Genomic DNA, 24,399 nt, shown 5'->3' with positions numbered 1-24,399 from the left:
TTTGAGAGCATTGATTCTGTCCATAATCTCCTCATAAGGAGGAGAATCACTATCGACCGCCTTTACCAGCTCATCGAACCAGAAACACGCGGCTGTAGCGACAGGGACAATGCATGAAATTGGTTGTAGAAGGTAACCCTGCTGAACAAACATCTTTTTAAGTAAACCTTCTAATTTTTTATCCATAGGATCTTTGAAAGCACAACTATCTTCTATGGGTATAGTGGTGCGTTTGTTTAAAGTGGAAACCGCTCCCTCGACCTTGGGGACTGTCTGCCATAAGTCCTTTCTGGGGTCGACCACAGGAAACAATTTTTTAAATATGGGGGGAGGGACGAAAGGAATACCGGGCCTTTCCCATTCTTTATTTACAATGTCCGCCACCCGCTTGGGTATAGGAAAAGCTTCTGGGAGCCCCGGGACCTCTAGGAACTTGTCCATTTTACATAGTTTCTCTGGGATGACCAAATTGTCACAATCATCCAGAGTGGATAATACCTCCTTAAGCAGAGCGCGGAGATGTTCCAACTTAAATTTAAACGTAATCACATCAGGTTCAGCTTGTTGAGAAATGTTCCCTGAATCAGTAATTTCTCCCTCAGACAAAACCTCCCTGGCCCCCTCAGACTGGTTTAGGGGCCCTTCAGAACCATTATTATCAGCGTCGTCATACTCTTCAGTATCTAAAACAGAGCAGTCGCGCTTACGCTGATAAGTGTGCATTTTGGCTAAAATGTTTTTGACAGAATTATCCATTACAGCCGTTAATTGTTGCATAGTAAGGAGTATTGGCGCGCTAGATGTACTAGGGGCCTCCTGAGTGGGCAAGACTCGTGTAGACGAAGGAGGGAATGATGCAGTACCATGCTTACTCCCCTCGCTTGAGGAATCATCTTGGGCATCATTGTCATTGTCACATAAATCACATTTATTTAAATGAGAAGGAACTCTGGCTTCCCCACATTCAGAACACAGTCTATCTGGTAGTTCAGACATGTTAAACAGGCATAAACTTGATAACAAAGTACAAAAAACGTTTTAAAATAAAACCGTTACTGTCACTTTAAATTTTAAACTGAACACACTTTATTACTGCAATTGTGAAAAAATATGAAGGAATTGTTCAAAATTCACCAAAATTTCATCACAGTGTCTTAAAGCCTTAAAAGTATTGCACACCAAATTTGGAAGCTTTAACCCTTAAAATAACGGAACCGGAGCCGTTTTTAACTTTAACCCCTTTACAGTCCCTGGTATCTGCTTTGCTGAGACCCAACCAAGCCCAAAGGGGAATACGATACCAAATGACGCCTTCAGAAAGTCTTTTCTATGTATCAGAGCTCCTCACACATGCGACTGCATGTCATGCCTCTCAAAAACAAGTGCGCAACACCGGCGCAAAAATGAGGCTCTGCCTATGATTTGGGAATTCTAAAACAGTGCCTGCCGATATAATCTTATCAAAATACCCAGATTAAATGATTCCTCAAGGCTAAATATGTGTTAATAATGAATCGATTTAGCCCAGAAAAAGTCTACAGTCTTAATAAGCCCTTGTGAAGCCCTTATTTACTATCTTAATAAACATGGCTTACCGGATCCCATAGGGAAAATGACAGCTTCCAGCATTACATCGTCTTGTTAGAATGTGTCATACCTCAAGCAGCCAGAGACTGCTCACTGTTCCCCCAACTGAAGTCAATTCCTCTCAACAGTCCTGTGTGGAACAGCCATGGATTTTAGTAACGGTTGCTAAAATCATTTTCCTCATACAAACAGAAATCTTCATCTCTTTTCTGTTTCTGAGTAAATAGTACATACCAGCACTATTTTAAAATAACAAACTCTTGATTGAATAATAAAAACTACAGTTAAACACTAAAAAACTCTAAGCCATCTCCGTGGAGATGTTGCCTGTACAACGGCAAAGAGAATGACTGGGGTAGGCGGAGCCTAGGAGGGATCATGTGACCAGCTTTGCTGGGCTCTTTGCCATTTCCTGTTGGGGAAGAGAATATCCCACAAGTAAGGATGACGCCGTGGACCGGACACACCTATGTTGGAGAAAACACCAGCTTCAGAGTGGAACATGAAACATTAAAGACAAACTTAGCGACACTGGAAGAGAAGCTGACGCTGGCTCATAGTGAGGTGCAGCAACTCAAGGGCACCCTATGTCAGTATGAAGGGATTGTGGATACCTATAAAGAGCAGGTACAAAAAATTCGTAAGGAAGCCGATGAGATTTGTCTCCAACTGGAAAGAAGAGTCTCTGAAAACAAAAACTTGAAGGAATGTTTAGCCCTGGTCTGGGCACTGAAGAAGTTGAACCCTTATTTATATGGACAGGAATTCTCTCTCATAACGGGAATGCAGATGGATTGTCCCGGCAAACTGACATTCCTACCACCTCCTAGTCCGGTCATCCCCAAGTTGACCCGCCAAAGGGTCAAGCCGGGTCTGCCGGAGTGTCCCACCAGGAGGGAGCCGTGTGAATGACCCCTCTGTCAGTACTGGAAGGGTTAACTTTATTCAGCTTTGAGAAACTATTTTCTGAAAACAGGTTTCCTGACATCAGCTATTGTTTACTGTAATTAAGTTTAAGTGATAAGCGTTCACATTGTTTAATCAGACTGCCAGGTGTCAAGAAGGACTCCCTTGTTTTCTTGTGTTTAATTGTTTATTTGGTTAAGTAATGCAATTCTATTGTATCATGTAAAAGGGCGTCTTCCCTCTATCTAATGTACTATCTTCTTCCAACCCCCCATCTGGTCTCCTAGGGAGTGTCAACCAGGTGGGAGACCTGCATAAATACTGGGCATATAGTCCTCAATAAAACACATTCCGTTTTACCCTCAAGATGGAGCTTGGTCTCATGTTTGGGGGGAATTAACTGGGTTCGTGTGTTGCTAATCCCGTATTCAGGGCATCTTTCATCTGGTATTAACCCTTTATATCCGGTTTATACCATAACAATCCTTTTTACCACAGGCCCGTTAAACTAAGCCGCCTCTGCCGCCTCAACAGCTCTGCTGAGGTGCCTACCTGTCCCCTCGATATCCTCTCCGATCTAATATACTCTGCCTAAGACCGCTTGCTTTTCAACCTAAAACCATGCAGTCCCGTCAGTCAGTGAGGCTCTGATCTCTCTCTCACCCACGGTGCGTATGTCTGAATATAGCCGCGCGGCTTCCAGAGCGTGGGAGAATAACTCCGCCCTTCGTGGGCGTCACCCAACTCTGAGCATCTCCCTCAATGAAACCGCGAGTCGTATGTTGCTGCAAGAGCAGCCGTAAATACATGCGGTCTGGCCTCAATAAAAGTGCTTTCTTACACACCGTGTAAAACTCTTGAGAAAACTTAGGTTTCAACTCTTGGGAGGATCACAACTGCAGATGAAAAAGAAGTATATTTGTATCACCAAGACAATTGGGCTATTATGACAGCATAGACCAAGCAGTCTGAGGTGAAATTTAATAAACTTAGGTAAGTTGCTGTTAATGCAAGCACAGCAAATCAAAGCACACTGATTTCTCAGATCTGTTATTGCCTCACAGATAGGAATCAGTATAGAATTGCAAGTAATTATAAAAGTCTTTTATGGTCACTAATAAGCAACACTAAACTTCCTTTATATACCTGCCTGCAATAAATTGAGAGATTATGCAGGAGTGGTTGTTTGTACAAAAAAGAAGAGAGAGAGCAGCTTGATGTTTCTAGTTGTACTGTCTCTTTAAATAGCACACTGGAGCAGGTCTTGTGAATAAGCAAGCAAGGAGCACAACGTTTGTATAAGCAGAGTAGAGCTTTAGTTGTTATGGCTGTATATATATATGCAGTTAAATGGAAAGCAGATTCTATTTAAGCAAAGCACTCTGTGCTGTTAAGCTCAAGATGTAATGCGAGCTTAAAACAGATAAATAGTCCTTATTTTACAAAGGTAGTCTCCCAGGCTTGTCTGTGTAATGCAGCAGGGAATGCACACAGCTTGAACTCCAGGCAGGCTGACAGGTTTAGTTCAGTACTTCAGTAGAAATAAATTAATTAGATACAAGCGAAATGTCGAAAGAAGTTCAGCGCTGCAAACACATGGAATACAATGTTACTATGTCAAATACACTAAATGTCTTTCCAATATGATAGACAATTGTTCTGTCTCTCCCACTGGTTCTATATGAACCGATTTAAGACAAAGTCCGGTGGATATAATAGTTCGACAATAGTGGTGCAATGATTAGAAATGATAATACTAGATGGAACTCAAAATTCAACAATTGCAACAATGATGCTGGGGGATAAATGGTATACCCTTACCAGAGGGTACCTCAATCTTATGAGGTAATGTCAGCGCGTCAGTTTGGATCCTCTCCAGTCTGTCTTTGGACTTTCCTCCTGTGTATGAGAAGATCCAGGTCTTTATATTCGTGCCGACTTGTGTATGGTGCTTTCAATCTGAGAACCTCCTTGTTCTTTATATCACTGGCTTGGTATCTCCTCGTAGTATGGTCGTTCCGTCTGGACCTTGGCTCTCACCGTATTAGAGGGATAAAGCAAAGAAAAAGGAAAAGCACATAGCGTGATACTGTATAATAAAATTTATTACATACAAGAATGAGATAAGAAATGCACTCACATTCAGCAACCTCAATCCTTATGAGGTAAGAAAGAAGTTGTACATATATTTTTATACACCTTACACAGGTGTTGCTATGCCCAGTATCGTTATAGTTCACTAGATGGTGGTTTATATTGCACTCAGTGTGGGCTGTTAGAGTACATAACAGTAGTGATAAAATAGGATACTGGTGGTTGATGGGGTCTGTCGCCAGGTATCGTGACAGTTCACTTAATCCCAAAGAAATAAATTAAGCTTGTAATTTTGCAAAGCAATATGTCCGTTTGCAAACAGGTAGCAGAAGTGCAATGAATCCAATTAGGAAGGATCAAGAAAGGAGTCTGAAATGAAGGCTTAATTTCCAAGTAGCAGAAACAAACAAACAAACTGTGAAACAGTACTATCTGCAATAACTAAGCACCTGCTTAAAGGGCCACTGTAAGTAAATATTTTCTATGCCTGTTACTAACTAACTACCCCAAATACGCTTTTTATCAATAGCATTTCATTAACATATCTCTACCGTATATCAGAAATCTTGTCTGCAAATTTAATTGTTTTCCAAACCCACTCTATGGGTATCCTTTGCTCTGTACCAATCCGTTTACAATACCTAGGTTTCAAAATGGCGCTTTAAACACAAAGTTATTGGTTTAAGTATTTTGAACATGCAGTGCTGAAAATAGTGGGCAGGATAACGTGACATCATCGGCGAATAAAAGATATAACTTTTAGAACGTTATGAAACTTCGTTTTGGAGAAAATATAGGTCAGTAGGTTTTAATTAATGTTTATTAACTTTAATATGTTAGTTGTTTAGCTTAAAAATTATAACAGAAAGTAATCCTTTAATGTCAGGTGATCCCTTAAGTAAAGAGAAAGGTAAAACCATGTGATGTGGAAATGGAAGGAGAGATGCAAAACACGGAGTGGAATCCTCACACACCGGATCTATCCCATAATCACTGGAGACATGCTTTGTATTAGGATCAACCAGTTAGCCCCAGCGTCAGCCCAAAGTCCATCTGCGCTCCCACATAGAAGTATAAATGTGTCCTGAGCGTCCCTATCTAATCCTCCCCCACCTCATCCTCCCTAATACCTGTAGAGAGGCCCTGGGGTAAAATTAGGGAGTCATAGAAATAAAGTTTGCAGCAATTTCTGAGTTAGTGCTGTCCCAGAAAATAAGAGCTGCACATACCTTGGTGCTGAGCGACAGCATGAACAGTCCCACAGCTATGAAGAAGTCTTCTTTACCTTCTTGCCATCCTGTGGAGACATACAGGGCCTTAGTTAGGAATTGCTAAGACCATATTAAGAAGGGCAGCACACAATATGGGAGGCGCAGTGAGAAATTAATCCCACCAGTTCCCAATGTTTTAAAGCCACCTGTAGCTCTGCTAACAAGAGGCTGACCAGGTCCTGGATACACCCTGAAATAAAATAGTACTCACTGGCACCATTTAAAAATAAAAAACTGGAGTGGGAGGGAAGGGAGGAGCTATATATACAGCTCTGCTGTGGTGCTCTTTGCCTCCTCCTGTTGACCAGGAGGCGTAATCCCATAAGGATGAAATCCGTGGACTCGTCGTATGTTGAAAAAGAAATCTAATACACCTTCCCTCGAGTTAGATTCTAGGGACTCTAAGTGTGATGAATCGATTGAGTTACACAATTAAATCAATACTGTCTTGTCAAATTAATAGAAAGCTGTCAACAGAGAACTGCAGCTGTATATTGTTTGATTATTGATTTACTCACAGTTCCTTGGTCCGGTGCACTGCGGCTGAAATGCACGCAGCATTCGATACAGCTTGCTTTAGTAGTTATCTCCCTAAGCCAGTGAAGCTTTGTGTGCTGTAAAGGGGTAGTGATTCTCCAAGTCTTACAATCACAATCAGCTATCTTCCAATGGTTTCCCCAGACCGCTGTTTCCACACAGCACCTTCGGTCTGATGGACAGACTTAATTGAACGTTCCCCTGTAAGGTCCTTACACCTGACCCGTGCTCACCGTATGGCCACAAAAATGTGTACAAACAAAAGAGGAGGGTAAGGAGCACCGAGCCGGTAGGGTTAAAATATATAAACTTTATTATTTATAGTGATAAAAACATAAGGGTTAAATATACCCTGGGTAAACCCTTAGTACAGGATTCAGGAAACAAAAACATTGGCTGACATGTTTCGGCTTATAGCTGTACTTGTAGCCCCTGTGTAAAAACTTTTTTCACACGCTAAGCTTTAAAAACATTTCCTGCTCACCGATTGGATAGAGGGTACACACCTTCTAACTTAATATCCAATCCAAACATCCCTGTAAGATAAGTTGCCTCCCATCCGCCTACGACACTGTGTGTGGGTGTATGTACACATATAGAAACACACCCCTTACTAGCTCACGGACAATAGTGTGAAATATTTATTTAATGAGTGACACTAGTGCATTAAATTCCGTGAGGCTGGGAGATGTGTATTCATGCGAATAATCAAGCATGCGTGATCAGCCCTACTTTGGGGATACAGTAGTGTATGCGCTGCAATTTGCCTAAACTACTTTGTATATCCTCATGCTAGGTGATTTACTCGACCATTTATTACAGTAATCTGTTGGTGACTTTTTAGCCTGATAAAATAATATAATATAATAAGGGACCTCTCACATAAATCCCTAAGCACAAAAAACCTCAAGCTTCATACAAACCACCCAAATAATGGCCAAACATTATAACACTGATAAGGATATGTAGGTAGTCAAAATGCCCAAATGTAGAAAAAAGGTTTAGACCTGTGGGTTATAAATAAGAGAACTCCTTTAGTGCCCTTCCTACCCCTTGTGGGTTGTGTGATATCTATTGGAAACCTGTATGGAATAAGTTGGAAGCTAAAACATAATTTACGCTTACCAATTGTCCACCCCTGGAATGTGGATCGCAGACAGACAGCAGTTGTGGATAATCTTGGCTACCTCTGTCATGGCCAAGGAACTCTGAGTTCCTCCCTGATGATTGATGTAAGCCACTGAAGTTATGTTGTCCGACTGAAACCTAATAAACTGGGCTGAAGCTAACTGAGGCCAGGCCAGAAGAGCATTGAAGATTTCCCTCAGCTCTAGGATATTTATGGGGAGAACCGACTCCTCCCGAGTCCATAAACCCTGAGCCTTTAAAGAGCCCCAGACTGCTCCCCATCCCAGCAGGCTGGCATCTGTGGTCACGATCACCCAGGAAGGTCTGCGAAATCAAGTTCACTGGGAGAGGTGTTCCTAAGAGAACGACCACAGAAGAGAGTCCCTTGTTGCCCGATCCAGATTCGTGGAGACAGATCCACATAATCCCCGTTCCATTGACTGAGCATGCTTAACTGCAGAGGCCTGAGATGGAACCGAGCAAACGGTATGATGTCCATAGCCGACACCATCAGACCAATTACCTCCATACACTGAGCCACAGACGGCCGAAGAGAGGACTGAAGGGCAAGACTAGAATTGAAGATCTTTGTTTTTATGGCCACTGTCAGAAAAATCTTCATTGATAGAAAATCTATTATTGTTCCCAAGAACACCACCCTTGTAGCTGGAATCAAGGAACTCTTTCCCAAATTCACTTTCCATCCGTGAGAATGCAGAAAAGACAACATCTCGGTGTGGGAGCTTGCCTGTTGAAAAGATGACGCCTGAACCAGAATGTCATCCAGATACGGCGCCACAGCAACATCCCTCAATCGGAACACCACCAACAATGCTCCCAGGACCTTTGAGAAAATCCTGAGAACTGTTGCAAGACCAAATGGAAGAGCCACAAACTGAAAGTGCCTGTCTAGGAAAGCAAATCTCAGAAACTTGTGATGGTCCCTGTGGATGGGAATATGCAGATACGCATCCTTCAGATCTTCCGTTGTCATGAATTGGCCCTCTTGAACCAAGGGAAGAATGGAACGAATAGTGTTCATCTTGAAAGACGGAACTCTGAGGAACTTGTTTACGCTCTTGATATCTAAAATTGGTCTGAATGTTCCCTCCTTTTTGGGAACCACAAACAGATTGGAATAGAATCCAAGACCCTGCTCCTGTATTGGAACAGGAACTATCAATCCCAGGACGGAAAGATCCTGAACACAACATAAGAACACATCTCTCTTTATCTGGTCTACAGATAACCTGAAGAGAAGGAACCTGCCCCTGGGAGGAAAGGTCTTGAACTCTAACTTGTAACCCTGGGACACAATGTCCACCGCCCAAGGATCCGGGACATCCCAAACCCAAGCCTGAGCGAAAAAAGAAAGTCTGCCCCCTACAAGATCCGCTCACGGATCGGGGGAAGACCCTTCATGCTGACTTAGATTCATTAACAGGCTTCTTAGATTGCTTCCCCTTATTCCAAGACTTATTGGACTTCCAGGAAGACTTGGACTGTTCCTGCTTGGAAGAGGAGGGGGAAGGCTTACCTGAAAAGTTTAGTTTAGAAAGTAACGAAAATTACTCTGAAGACCTTTCTGCTTATTTCTCTTATACTGAGGGAGAGAATGCCACTTTCCTCCAGTAATATCTGAAATAATCTCAGCCAAACCTGGCCCAAACAAGGTCTTACCCTTGTAAGGAATCGACAAAAGCTTAGACTTAGAGGACACATCCGCAGACCAGGACTTTAACCATAAAGCCCTGCGGGCCAGAACAGCAAAGCCAGAAATCTTTGCTCCCAACTTGATGACCTATAAGGAAGCATCCATAATAAAGGAATTGGCCAACTTGAGAGCCTTGATCCTATCCTGGATCTCTTCAAGAGGAGTATCTGTCTGAATAGAGTCAAACAACGCATCAAACCAATATGCTGCCACGCTGGTGCTGGTAGCAATACACACCACAGGCTGCCTTTGCAAACCCTGGGGAACATACATCCTTTTAAGTAACGCTTCCAACTTCTTATCCATAGGATCCTTAAAGGAACAGATATCCTCAATGGGAATAGTGGTTCTCTTAGCCAAGGTGGAAATTGCTCCTTCCACCTTAGGAACCATCTGCCAAGACTCCTTGATAGAATCAGCAATTGGAAACATCTTCTTGAAAATTGGAGAAGGGAAAAAGGGAATTCCAGTCTTTTCCCACTCTCGTGCAAAAAACGTTACTGTCCCTTTAAATTTTTAAGAAACTTTTTATTTATTAACAGCAGAGCAGCGGCTCTATAGAAACCCAGACAGCCTCTACACCTCAACAAGCTGAGAAACCTGTCCTGCTGGTTGCTGGAGTCAAAAGACTCAATCCAGAGCTGCTCCCACTGGATATCAGGTCACCGCTCTCACAGACTTCTGAGAATACAAAGCTGCAACGAAAATACATCACCCTTCCGATACTCAGGAAGTGAATTAGGAAAAAGCAGGCAAAAACATAATTTATGTAAGAACTTACCTAGTAAATTCATTTCTTTCATATAGGCAAGAGTCCATGAGCTAGTGACGTATGGGATAAACAATCCTACAATCCGATTGGCTGATTGGATCAGCCAATAGAATTGACCTCACATTCTATTGGCTGATCCAATCAGATTAAACTTCAATCCGATTGGCTGATTAAATAAAAAAAATCAGATTTTTCCTACCTTAATTCAGATTGGCTGATAGAATCCTATCAGTCAATCGGAATTCGAGGGACGTCATCTTGGATGATGTCATTTAAAGGAACCGTCATTCGTCGTTAGTCCGTCGGCCAGGAAGGATGCTCTGCGCCGGAGATCTTGAAGATGGAGCCGCTCCTCGTCGGATGGATGAAGATAGAAGATGCCGCTTGGATGAAGATGTCTGCCGGCCGGATGTCCTCTTCTGCCTGGATAGGATGAAGACTTCTGCCGGTCCGGATGTCCTCTTCTGCCCCATCGGATGAAGACTTCGGCCCGGCTGGGTGAAGACGGCTCAAGGTAGGGTGATCTTCAATGGGGTAGTGTTAAGTTTTTTTAAGGGGAGATCGGGTGGGTTTTAGAGTAGGGGTGTGTGGGTGGTGGGTTGTAATGTTGGGGGGGGGATTGTTCTTTTTTTTTACAGGTAAAAGAGCTGATTACTTTGGGGCAATGCCCCGCAAAAGGCCCTTTTAAGGGCTATTTGTAATTTAGTATAGGGTAGGGCATTTTATTATTTTGGGGGGCTTTTTTATTTTATTAGGGGGCTTAGATTAGGTGTAATTAGTTTAAACTTCTTGTAATATTTTTTTATTTTTTGTAATTTAGTGTTTGTTTTTTGTACTATAGTTTAGTTTATTTAATTGTATTTTTTTTTAGATAATTGTAGTTAATTTATTTAATTAATTTATTGATAGTGTAGTGTTAGCTATATTTGTAACTTAGGTTAGGATTTATTTTACAGGTAATTTTGTAATTATTTTAACTAGGTAGCTATTAAATAGTTATTAACTATTTAATAGCTATTGTACCTAGTTAAAATAAATACAAAGCTGCCTGTAAAATAAAAATAAATCCTAAAATAGCTACAATGTAATTATTAATTATATTATAGCTATCTTAGGGTTTATTTTATAGGTAAGTATTTAGTTTTAAATAGGAATACTTTAGTTAATAATAGTAATATTATTTAGATTTATTTAAATAATAATTAAGTTAGGGGGGTGTTAGGGTTAGACTTAGGTTTAGGGGGTAATAAATTAATGTAGGTGGCGGTGGTGTAGGGGGGTCAGATTAGGGGTTATAAATTTAATGTAGGTGGCGGCGGGGTCCGGGAGCGGCGGTTTAGGGGTTAAACACTTTATTTGGGAGCGGCGGTTTAGGGGTTAATACTAGGCTAGGTTTATTGCGGTGTGGGCTATGGCGGTTTAGGGGTTAATAATTAGGCTTATTGCGTTGTGGGGGGTTGTCGGTCTAGGGGTTAATACATTTATTATTGGGAGTGAGAGGGGGGATTGCGGATATAGGGGTATACGTGTCGGGCTTATTTTTGGGAGGCAGGTTAGACAGTTACAGGAGATTTCATATTTTAGTTAGTTTTTGTAGGCGCAGGCAGTTTCTAAAGTGCCGTAAGTCACTGGCGATTCCAGAAATTTGTAGTTACGCTCATTTCTGGACATCGCTAGTTTATCCGACTTACGGCACTTTAGCAACTGCCGGCGGGGTATATGTAATACCCTGATGTGCGAGGTGAAACTACAAGCGGCGCGGGTTCCCTCGCTTGCGCCGAAAACTACGCCGTATATCGGATCGCACCCCAAAATGCTAAAATTTTGTAAATGTATGCAAAGACGACCAAGTTGCTGCTTTGCAAATCTGATCAACTGAAGCTTCATTCTTAAAAGCCCAAGAAGTGGCGACTGATCAAGTAGAATGAGCTGTGATTCTCAGAGGTGGAGACTGTCCCGCCTCCAAATAAGCCTTGTGAATCCAAAGCTTTAACCAAGATGCCAAAGAAATGGCAGAAGCTTTCTGACGTTTCCTAGAACCAGATAAAACAACAAATAGACTAGAAGACTTCCTGAAATCCTTTGTAGCGTCGACATAATATTTCAAAGCTCTTACAACATCCAAAGAATGCAAAGACCTTTCAAGAGTATTCTTGGGATTAGGACACAAGGAAGGAACAACAATTTCCCTACTAATGTTAGAATTCACAACCTTAGGAAGAAATTTAAACGAAGTCCGCAAAACAGCCTTATTCTGAAGAAAAATCAGAAAAGGAGACTCACAAGAGAGCAGACAATTCGGAAACTCTTCTAGCTGAAGAGATAGCCAAAAGAAACAACACTTTCCAAGAAAGTAGTTTAATATCCAAAGAATGCATAGGCTCAAATAGAGGAGCCTGAAAAGTCTTCAAAACCAAATTAAGACTCCAAGGAGGAGAGATTGATTTAATAACAAGCTTGATATGAACCAAAGCCTTAACAAAACAGTGAATATCAGGAAGCTTAGCAATCTTTCTATGAAATAAAACAGAAAGAGCAGAGATTTGTCCTTTCAAGGAACTTGCAGACAAACCTTTATCCAAACCATCCTGAAGAAACCGTAAAATTCTAGGAATTCTAAAAGAATGCCAGGAGAATTTATTAGAAGAACACCATGAAATATAGGTCTTCCAAACTCGATAATAAATGTCCCTTGAAACAGACTTACGAGCCTGTAGCATAATATTAATCACTGAGTCAGAGAAACCTCTACGACTAAGGGCTAAGCGTTCAATTTCCATACCTTCAAATTTAACGATTTGAGATCCTGATGGAAAAACGGAACTTGAGACAAAAGGTCTGGTCTTAGAGGAAGTGACCAAGGTTGGCAACTGGACATCCGGACAAGATCCGCATACCAAAACCTGTGAGGCCACGCTGGTGCTATCAGAAACACATACAATTGTTCCATAATGATCTTGGAGATCACTCTTGGAAAGATAACTAGAGGCGGAAAGATATAAGCAGGTTGGTAAAACCAAGGAACTGCTAAAGCATCCACCATCTCCGCCTGAGGATCCCTGGACCTGGATAGGTACCTGGGAAGTTTCTTGTTTAGATGAGAGGCCATCAGATCTATTTCTGGAAGACTCCACATCTGTACAATCTGGCAAAATACATCTGGATGGAAAGACCACTCCCCCAGATGTAAAGTCTGATGGCTGAGATAATACCCTTCCCAATTGTCTACACCTAGGATATGCACCGCAGAAATTAGACAAGAGCTGGATTCTGCCCAAGAAAGTATCCAAGATACTTATTTCATAGCTAGGTGACTGCAAGTCCCACCCTGATTGACATATGCCACTGTTGTGATATTGTCTGTCTGAAAACAAATGAATGGTTCTCTCTTAGAGGCCAAACCTGAAGAGCCCTGAAAATAGCACAGAGTTCTAAAATATTGATTGGTAACCTCGCCTCTTGAGGTTTCCAAACCACTTGTGCTGTAAGAGATCCCCAGACAGCTCAACCTGAAAGACTTGCATCTGTTGTGATCACAGTCCAGGTAGGACGAACAAAAAAGGCCCCCTGAATTTAACGATGATGGTCTAACCACCAAGTCAGAGAGGGTTGAATGTTAGGATTTTACTATATAAATTGTGAGATCTGAGTATAATCCCTGCACCATTGATTCAGCATGCAAAGCTGCAGAGGTCTCATATGAAAACGAGCAAAGGGGATCGCGTCTGATGCTGCTGTCATGAGACCTAAAACTTCCATGCACATAGCCACTGAAGGGAATGATCGAGACTGAAGGTTTCGACGAGCTGAAACCAATTTCATTCGTCTCTTGTCTGTTAAGGACAGAGTCATGGACACTGAATCTATCTGGAAACCTAAAAAGGTGACCCTTGTCTGAGGAATCAAGAAACTCTTTGGTAAATTGATCCTCCAACCATGTCGTTGAAGAAACAACACTAGTTGATTCATGTGAGATTCGGCTATATTTAAAGACTGAGCAAGTACCAAGATATCGTCCAAATAAGGAAACACTGCAATACCCTGTTCTCTGATTACAGATAAAAGGGCACTGAGAACCTTCGAAAAGATCCTTGGAGCTGTTGCTAGGCCAAATGGAAGAGCAACAAATTGGTAATGCTTGTCTAGAAAAGGGAATCTCAGAAACCGATCGTGATCTGGATGAATCGGAATGTGAAGATATGCATAGGGAAAGGAAATGGGAGAGTATAGAGGGGATATTAAGCACTCTTGCACCTATCGCTTGTAATAAGCTGTAAAATTACAGCATGAAATATCTGCTAGCAAATAATAAATGTATATACTGGTATTAAAACCTATAATCTTTATTAAGGAATTTATTTAAAAATTAATGACTAAGGTGATAAACATCACCTATCATTACCCACACAGATATATTACCTAAAAGGCACACCACAATTACTGCACTGCTGCTGTCATGTCACCCCCCTGTATTCCTGGCCAGGAATCGTCGGCTTCAGGTGTCAGGGGTAGCATGAGGCAACAGTTAATGCAGCAAAAATAATTATAAGTGGTATAAGTTGAGTAATAAAAGTAGTTTAAAAACAAGTTGAACTACACAAACATGTTTCAGCTGTTGCACAGCCTTTCTCAATGTGATTCAGCAAGTTTTTTTTTTGTAAGTTCACTTGCTGAATCACATTGAGAAAGGCTGTGCAACAGCTGAAACATGTTTGTGTAGTTCAACTTGTTTTTTTTTGTGTTTTTTTTAATCTTAATTTTTATTAGTTTTTTCAAAGACATCAGGGTACAACAAAACCAACCATAAACCATAATCTGGTGTACATACGGTATATAACTTGCTACAAATTAAATATTCTGCGCTAATACCATCTGCTGAATATGCTGGGTGAATATAATCTAAAGCAACTAGATTAGTTTGCACATAATACATTTTTGTTAAGTATTTCAGAGTGTTAGGTGCTTGGAAAATTCCCGGCACCTTTATTTTCCAGCAATCCAAGACCACCACAAAAAAAAAAAAAAAAAAAAAAAAACCCACCAAAAAAACAAAAAAGAAAACGAAGAAATATTAATTTTTCTCTTCCCTCCCTCCCCCACTCCCTCCCCCTCCCCTCCACGCCAGGCCCACGTTACCAAATACCCAAGAGAACTATTTCCGAGTTTTGAAATGGGCTTATCATAATCTCTATTTCGTTTGGCGAGAAACTTTTAATAAATTTTGACCATTTATTAAAGAATGCGACAATCTCGCCCTCTACATTTAAATCTGTGGCCAGTTGTTCTATCCTATATTGCTTTTTGAGATAGTTTTTGACTTCATTTACTGTGGGGATAAATCTTGATTTCCATTTTTTGAAGATCAGATTTCTTGCTGCAAGAAGTACAAGATTTGATATCTTGGCATCTCTAAAATCCTCCTTGTTGTTAATCAAAAAGATAATATTTAACGGGGAGAGTTTTAGAGGTTTAATTTTTACCACTTTCACTAGCCAAAACTCTAGTTTATACCAGAATTGTTCTATTTTTGGGCAAGACCATATCATATGCAGTAAATCAGCCGCTAATAGGCTACATTTTGGGCATTTCTTAAAATCAGCATTATTCCACCTAAATGCTTTGTCTGGTGTATAGTAGATCTGATATATGAGTTTAGTATGGGACTCTCTCCATGTTTCAGAATTATGTAATAGCGAAAAGGATTTCGCAATATGCGTATCCTTATCTATGCTCATAGATAGATAGTCCGACCACTTTTGAGCTAATTTTTCAACATTACTATTACCCTTCTGTAAATTCAGGAGGGCATACCATGGGGATATGGAGACACGGCCAGCCCTAATCAGGGCCGGCCATGACTCCAACCTTCCCCACGACCACTTCCACTCAAACTGAGCAAGCAGCTGACATGTGTAGTGCCTAGCTTGAAGATATGCAAAGAAATCTTGATTGTTGAGATTAAATTCTTCTTTCAGTTCTTGAAAAGATTTAATAATTCCTGACTCTGTATGATGAAGCTGTGCAACCTGACTAAGTCCTTGCTCTTGCCATTTTTTCAAGTGCAGAGCCTGGGACCCCTCCTGAAATTCTATGTTGCCTATAAAGATTTGATACCTGGGAATACTGGTATTTATTCCCAGAAGTGTGCCTATTTTCAACCAAGCCTGAATTATTACATGAATAGTTTTGAAATTTCTCACTGATTTAGGTATTAAGTGGGGTGGTGTATGTAAGAGAGATACTGTCTTTAAAGGGAATATTAGGCTATTTTCTAACCCGTTATCCGTAAAATAATCCGCTTCTGCCACCCAATCTGCCGCAGTGCGACCCAGAAAAACCAGGTTATAAAGATAGAGATTTGGGAGAGCTAATCCCGCAAATTGCTTTGCCAGATATAATCTTTGCAGAGCAACTCTAGGTTTCCTTGACTGCCATATGAATTTCCTTAGTGCGACATTGAATTTCTTGCTATCTTGCGTTTTTATAAATATCGGAAGGTTCTGAAGAGTATATAATATTTTTGGCAAAATTATCATTTTGTATAGGGCAACACGCCCCGAAAGAGATACAGGTAAATTCTGCCAATCCCTCATGAGTGAAATTGCGCGTGTAAAAATTTTGGTAAGATATAGAGAATACCATTCCCGAGGATCTGCAGAGATATTAATCCCCAAATATCGGAATGATTTCAGAACCGTCTTAAATGGATGATTTAAAAATGACGTGCCTGTCTTCCTTAACCACAGCAGTTCAGTTTTTTGTTTGTTCATTTTATACCCTGCGAATTGGCCAAATTGTTCAATTATATTGAGAATTATTGGGATATTCCTGGGAGTGTTAGAGACATAGACAAGCAGATCATCCGCATAGAGAGACATTTTCAGCTCCTGTTTATTAATCTTAATGCCTTCAATGTAGTTTCTAATCTTTATAGCCAATGGTTCAATTGCCAAATCGAATAACAAAGGAGAGAGCGGGCAGCCCTGTCTTGTACCCTGTTCTAAGCATATAGACTGTGACTCCTGCCCATGTATAACTAATTTAGATGTTGCCTGCCTACATAGATTGTTTACCAGGTTTAGAAATTTATCTTGAAATCCAAATTGTTTTAGTGAGGTTAGAATATGATCATGGCTGACTCGATCAAACGCCTTCTCTGCGTCGATCGCTATAATCGCCGCGTCGGATATACTTTCTGCTAACTTCGTTTCACTGTTCTTAAAGTAGTCAATAGATAGGAGGAGTTGCCTAATTTTGGATGAGGAGCTTCTTTTTACGAGAAACCCCACCTGATCTTTATGAATTACTTCCCCCAAGCCTCTTTGCATTCTCTTTGCCATGATTAAAGCGAATATTTTGTAATCCGTGTTCAATAGTGCGATAGGTCTGTAGGACTCTCTGCACTGTGGATCTTTATCAGCTTTGGGTATTAATATAGTATGAGATGCTAAGAAGCTGGGGGGTATTAAATTATTCTGTTGGAAAAGATAATTAAAAAGAATCGTCAACTGCGGAGTGATTGCTTTACTTAAACTTTTATAGAATTCATTTGGCAACGAATCAGGACCCGGGGCTTTATCTTTTTTCAGGCTTTGAATTACTTGACTTACTTCCAGCTCTGTTATTGGAGCATTTAGCCCTAAATTAAATTCGGAGGACACTTTCATAGGAGAAATGTCTTTCCAAAAGCTCTCTTTTATGTCCACGTTTACTGGATTCGCCGCATAAATTGCTTTGTAATATAAAAAAAAAAGATTCAGAAATTTCTTCCGCTGAGGTAAGTAATGTATTATTAATTCGTATGGTTTCCACTGTTTTAGAAGATCTTGAATTTTTTACCAGTTTAGCCAATAGTTTGCCTGATTTGTTGCCAAATTTGTAAAAATTAGATTGATATCTAAGATCTGCTTGAGTTGCGTTAAGAAGTAAGAGGGTATCTCTTTCTTCTTTGGCTTTGATATCATTTCTCCAGTTCTCATTGGACGATATATTTATATACCTGTTATAAGCATTGATTACTGTATTAATAACTTGTCTTTCCCTCAGACGGGTTTTTCTCTTAATATTTGCCATATAAGCAATTATGTCCCCCCTCAGTACCGCTTTCGCTGTTTCCCACAGTATCAAAGGACTCGCCACTGAGTCTTTGTTGTTTCGAATATATTCCTCCCATCTTTCTTCTAACCACTCTCTAAACTTTGCATTCTTGTCCAGATACTTAGGATAATAAAGCACCTGTCTTTTGATGCCAAGCTTTGAGGCTGAAATGTTTAATGTAATAGGAGCATGATCGGATAATAGAAAATTGTCTAAAATACGGATACTAAAAATATATATTTAGGAATCGTTAATTATATTGTATTATATGTTTTTAGTATCCGTATTTTAGACAATTTTTGATTATTGTGTTTCTATACCTGCTATAGGGTTTTATTCATATATTTTTTATTGTACTCATGGATCCATGAAAGTTTTTTTATATATCTTTTATATTTTCCATATCCTCTGCACCTTTTACTCTTTTACATTTGTGTATCACCATCCTGTCTGATACCATAAAAGTTAATGTATAAGAGGATGTATATTCAATAAGTTGAGTAATTTCAACTCATATCAATCGCTATCTCATTCTTTACGTTTTTAAATTGTTTTTATCGTGTTTGAATAAACCTGTGAAATCTTTCTAAACACCCATCTAAGTTTTATGTGCATATATCCCAGCCCAATTTGAGGCGCTCCCTAGATCCTAATTTATACACTGTTTAATACCTATAGACGAACTAGGTGTCTTATATCTTCTGGGGAGCTAGTTGGATATAGAGGAGACGCTGTGAGGAACACAACCTATTTCTTAATTTTAACTTGCCTCTTGGAACAATGAATTATTTCTGTACCTGTGCAGGATCATGTGCTTTTGGTTCTATATCTACCTTTCCACAGTTGTACCAATCAAAGAAAAGAAAAAAAAAAAGGAAAAAAAAGGAGAGAAAGAGGAAAGAAAAGGAGTTCAGGGAGAAAAAAAAAAAAAAAGACCAGCAATTTTTTTCCTCTTTTTCCCTACATCATTCAGGCAGGAACAAGCAATTTAAGCCTTACAAATGCCCAACAATATTGTTATCAACTTATGAAAAAAATGTTACTTCTTGATACCAGCAAATATTAAACGGTAGTGAAAACAAGACCAATTCCCATGAATCTCACAGGAAGCAATTTCTACCCAAACAACTGAGCTGGGGCTTAAATCTCAGCTCTTGTATAGGCTACAGCTGCTGTGTGCAGCAGAACAATAACCGGTTTCAAAGCCAGCTTCCATTCAAGTTGCCAGCTAGCTCCTAAGCCCCCAATCCCGCTGGCAATAGTTAGTCTCTTTAGTGTCCAGAGAGCAGGAAGGAGAAAGAAGGAAGGGGAAAACAAAAGTCAGAATAATTGTTCATGAGTTAAATAAAATCCACCATTTAACAAAAATTTGTTGAAAAACTGCAAAAACAAAGTTAAACCAGTTGTGCCTCAGCAGGATAAGGCAGATTCAAAAAGTTCAGCAATTCAAGCTTTGATTTCTTATTTTAATTGTCTCTCTCCCCACTTCTTCCCCTTTCAGGGCTTAATCAACCAGGGCTTAAGCCAAAGTTCCTGTGCCCAGTAGTGAGTTCCAGCCCTTAGATTAGCTATTGGCTTATCCCCGGCTTCCCTTCTCGGCAGCAAGCGTGTGAAAACACAGGGGCCACCAACCCACACTCACCCGTCTTCACTGCGCGGCTCTGTGTCTGTAGCTGGACCAGTGACTAGGATTAATCAGCTCAGATTCTAAGGGTAATACCGGTCTTTTTTCCCCCTGGTCATCGGCTTATCCTGCAGCAGCTACCTCGCAAGATCGGTGGGGTAGATCCGTCGCTGCTTGTGGGGGTAAGATCCCTTTGAAGGTGCCTCTCGCGGAAGCCAGGGTTAACCAGGACTTGCGTTGTTCAATCCCCACTCGCAGCACCGGTGGGTGGGGAGAACAGCTGATCTTGCAGAGCCTCGTTTCAGATGCCGGCACCGCTCCAGCTGGGTGCTTTCAGTTTACCCAAGCCTCGTTGACCTTTCCAGTTCGGTGGTTAGATTGGGTGAGTTGCGGGTGGTCGCCACTGTGGTGGGGCTGTGAATATATACAATGTCTCTGGGCTGCTTACCCCACTTCGATGGCAGCATTGAGAGTGGGAAGCCCGCCTTCTAGTTTTCCTGTATCCTCCACCAGGAATGGAGCTTACCTAATAGACTGCCAAACAAAGTAAGCTCTTGGTGGGTCAGATCTTATTTAGCGCAGTTGAAAACTTGCGCTACCGGGGTAGCACAGATGGAATACTTTTTTTTTTTCTTGTGCTGTAGCAAGGCTTTCCCAGGTCTAGGGGAGAGCCAGGCGCGCAAAAGAAAAGCCGTCTAGGATCAAGCTACAGGGTGTGGTAGCCTGGAGCACACTCTCTTACTCCAAACTCCTCCTCTTCCCCCAGTTCAACTTGTTTTTAAACTACTTTTATTACTCAACTTATACCACTTATAATTATTTTTGCTGCATTAACTGTTGCCTCATGCTACCCCAGACACCTGAAGCCGACGATTCCTGATATCGGACAGGAATACAGGGGGGTGACATGACAGCAGCAGTGCAGTAATTGTGGTGTACCTTTAGGTAATATATCTGTGTGGGTAATGATAGGTGATGTTTATCACCTTAGTCATTAATTTTTAAATAAATTCCTTAATAAAGATTATAGGTTTTAATACCAGTATATACATTTATTATTCGCTAGCAGATATTTCATGCTGTAATTTTACAGCTTATTACAAGCGATAGGTGTAAGAGTGCTTAATATCCCCTCTATACTCTCACATTTCCTTTTCCTATTTTTTGATATTAATTTAAAGGGGCATTACCTCCTCTATCCTATCTTTACTCATTGATACTGTGCCTATATTTGACTTTAAAAAAAGATATGCATCCTGTAAGTCTATCGTGGACATATAATGACCTTGTTGAACAAAAGGCAGAATAGTCCTTATAGTCAACATGTTGAAAGTTGAGACTCTTACTAAACGATTCAAACACTTCAGATCCAGAACTGGCCTGAATGAATTTTTTCTTTCTTTGGGACAATGAATAGATTTGAATAACACCCCAGACCCTGTTCCTGAAACAGAACTGGTATGATTACCCCTGAAAGCTTTAGATCTGAAACACACTTCAGAAAATCCTGAGCCTTCACCGGATTTACTGGAACGTGAGTGTCAGGGTGTCAGGAATCAAGTGCAAAAATAATCACACCTTTATTAATAGCAAAAAATAATAAAAAGTCCACAAGTCACATAAGCCAGGAATCAAAACCAGAACTGGTAGTCAGACGAGCCGAGTCAGGAGCCAAAGTGAATAGTCAGACGAGCCGAAATCAGGAACAAGGAAAACAGCAGAGTCAGGAACAAGCCAGGGATCAGGAACCAGGAGGGACGTCAGACAGCCAGGTAATACACAGGACCTCTCACAAACAGGTCTGAGATAACGCAAGGGCAAAGCATACTGAACAGAGGCCCTTTAAATAATAAGGGATGACATCCCAATTCTGAGACTGCATCCTGTCTCACACGGATGATGTACACCAGTCTGGCCATAAAAGGAAGTGAAGGAAATGAGCAGCATCACACAGAATGCACCAGAGTCAGGAAGAGAGGTGAGTAAAATGGCTGCCAGCAGCACATGGCAAACAGATCAGGGGAAAAAACCCTGACAGTACCCTCCCCTCAATGACCCCTCCCCCACGGGAGGACAAAAGGCTTATTGGGGAAACGGGCATAGAAGGCACGGAGGAGGGCGGGAGCATGAACATCAGAGGAGGGAACCCATGAACGCTCCTCCGGACCGTAGCCCCTCCAGTGAACCAAATACTGTACGCGGCCCCTGGACATACGAGAGTCAATAATGCTGATGACCTCATACTCCTCATGGTTGTCAACAAAGATAGGGCGGGGACGAGGCAACACAGTGGTAAACCGATTACAAACCAATGGTTTCAAGAGGGAGACATGAAAAACATTGGAGATGCGCATTGCAGGAGGAAGGTCAAGAGCGTAGGCCACAGGATTGACCTGTCAGAGTATTCGAAAAGGACCAACATAACTAGGAGCCAGTTTATTGGAAGACACACGAAGGTTCAAGTTGCGGGAGGACAGCCAAACTCACTCACGAACCTGGTAGGAAGGCACGGGCAGATGCCTACGATCAGCCTGGAACTATTGGCACTGCATAGAATGATGAAGGCAATCCTGAATCTGCACCCACGTGGAACGGAGTTGCCGGAGATGCTCCTCCAAAGCCGGAATACCCTGAAACATGAATGAATCGGGCAACAAGGATGGTTGAAACCCATAATTCGTCATGAATGGGGATAACTTGGAGGAAGCATTAATAAAAGAACAAAAATATATGGAGAAGCGCTAAAAGAAGCTAAAGGTGCAATGTTAAAACACAATGTGAGATCTATAACATGCTATGCAAAAGGATTTAATCAATCATTCAGATAGAATACAAATTCTGTAAAGATAGAATACATAAATGTAAAGACATTAAAAATGCAAAATCTTGGAACCGGCTTGGCTTAAGACCGTGTCCTTCCCAGTGCGGTCCTAGTGCTCTCCGTAGAATTGCATACAGCACAGTGGATTTAGCTTAAAATCTTGTACTTCTCAGTATAATATTAGAGTCCTTATAGGTGTGGTATAAAGTACAGGATAGCTGTGGCTTATCATCAACGTGTTTCTCCCTCTTACAGGGCTTTCTCACGGAGGTGTTATCGAGCAAATAGACGGAAGTTTAGAAGGTAATACGTATGAATCTTACCTGGAACTGATCCCTTTATGTGATCCTTTTTTTTGAGGGCCCATGCAATCTATCTGAATAATACAGAGACTTAATCCATCATATTGGCAACAGCAGTCATTTGTTTTTATTTAATCTTGTTTTTTACTATATCGGAGACGTCCGATTTTTAATGTCTTTACATTTATGTATTCTATCTTTACAGAATTTGTATTCTATCTGAATGATTGATTAAATCCTTTTGAAAAGCATGTTATAGATCTCACATTGTGTTTTAACATTGCACCTTTAGCTTCTTTTAGCGCTTCTCCATATATTTTTGTTCTTTGAATATCTTTTTTCCCTAACGTTAGGGACTTTAGGGTTGGAACAGTTTGGTGCCTCTTGCGCACACTTTAATATACATATATAGGAAGCATTAATAGCAGTACTACGAGCAAACTGCGCCCCAGGTAACACTTCAGACCAATTATTGTGGTGATCTGAGACATAGCAACGGAGGAACTGTTCCAGAGCTTGATTAGACCGTTCCGCAGCCCCACTGGATTGAGGGTGATATGCTGAGGAGAAGGAAAGCTGGATCCCCATTTGAGCACAAAAGGAAAGCCAAAATCTGGAAACAAACTGGCTACCCCGGTCCGACACTATCTCCTTGGGTAACCCATGTAAACGGAAGACCTCCCGGGCAAAAATTGAAGCAAGCTCCTGAGCGGTAGGCATGCAATGTGACATTTTAGAAAAACTGTCAACCACCATAAGGATAACAGTATTGCCATTGGAAACAGGGAGCTCGACAATGAAGTCCATTGAAAAATGTGTCCAAGGTACGCTCACCATTAGCAATAGGTTGAAGAAGACTCACAGGAAGACGTTGAGGAGTCTTATTCTGTGCACAAACTGAGCAGGAGGCAACATATGCATCAGAACGAAGAGCTGGCCACCAGAATTGTCGAGTGACAGACCAAATCATTTGGTTCTTGCCTGGGTGACCTGCGGCTTTAAGATAGTGGTAGGTGTGCAAAAGTTTAGTTTGAAGATACTCAGGAACAAAACACTTACCACTAGATTTCTCAGAAGGTGCATTGGTTTGTGCAGCCAGGATCTCCTCCCCCAAGGGAGAAGTCAAATTAGTACGTATGGTAGCAAAAATATGGTCAGGAGGTATAACTGGAGTAGGTACAGACTCCTCCTTGGACAGAGGCAAAAATTGTCGAGAGAGGGCATCAGCCCTAACATTCTTACTACCAGGCAGGTAGGAGACCACATAATTAAACCAACAAAAATAGCTCCCATCTGGCCTGTCGGGGCGACAAATGTTTTGCTTCAGATAGATAAATTAAATTCTTGTGGTCAGTAAGAATGAGCACTGGCACGCTAGTACCCTCGGGAAGATGCCTCCATTCCTTGAGTGCCAAAATTATGGCCAGTAATTCCCTGCCGCCAATTTCATAATTGCACTCCGCTGGATGCAAGGAACTGTCAGGCGTAGGACGTTGAGGGCACCTACTCCAGTCTCAGACGTATCGACCTCAAGAACGAAAGGCAG

At 41.1% G+C, this 24,399-nt stretch overlaps 1 protein-coding gene across 1 annotated transcript in view; it reads right to left on the bottom strand.

Annotated features, from left to right (window-relative positions):
* Positions 1–5,726: 5,726 nt before the first annotated feature.
* The window catches only part of MEA1 (male-enhanced antigen 1), a 34,514-nt gene continuing 15,841 nt past the window's right edge, over positions 5,727–24,399 (bottom strand). The window contains exon 3 of the mRNA XM_053709388.1: positions 5,727–5,884. Within this exon, the coding sequence (XP_053565363.1) occupies positions 5,742–5,884 (143 nt within the window). The 3' untranslated portion in view covers positions 5,727–5,741. The remainder of the gene's footprint in view (positions 5,885–24,399) is intronic.

This window comes from Bombina bombina, chromosome 4 (genome assembly GCF_027579735.1).
Source record: "Bombina bombina isolate aBomBom1 chromosome 4, aBomBom1.pri, whole genome shotgun sequence".
In the NCBI taxonomy this organism is placed as follows: Eukaryota; Metazoa; Chordata; class Amphibia; order Anura; family Bombinatoridae; genus Bombina; species Bombina bombina.
Note: the sequence above shows the minus strand (reverse complement) of the source record. Positions and strands in the feature narration are given on the sequence as shown.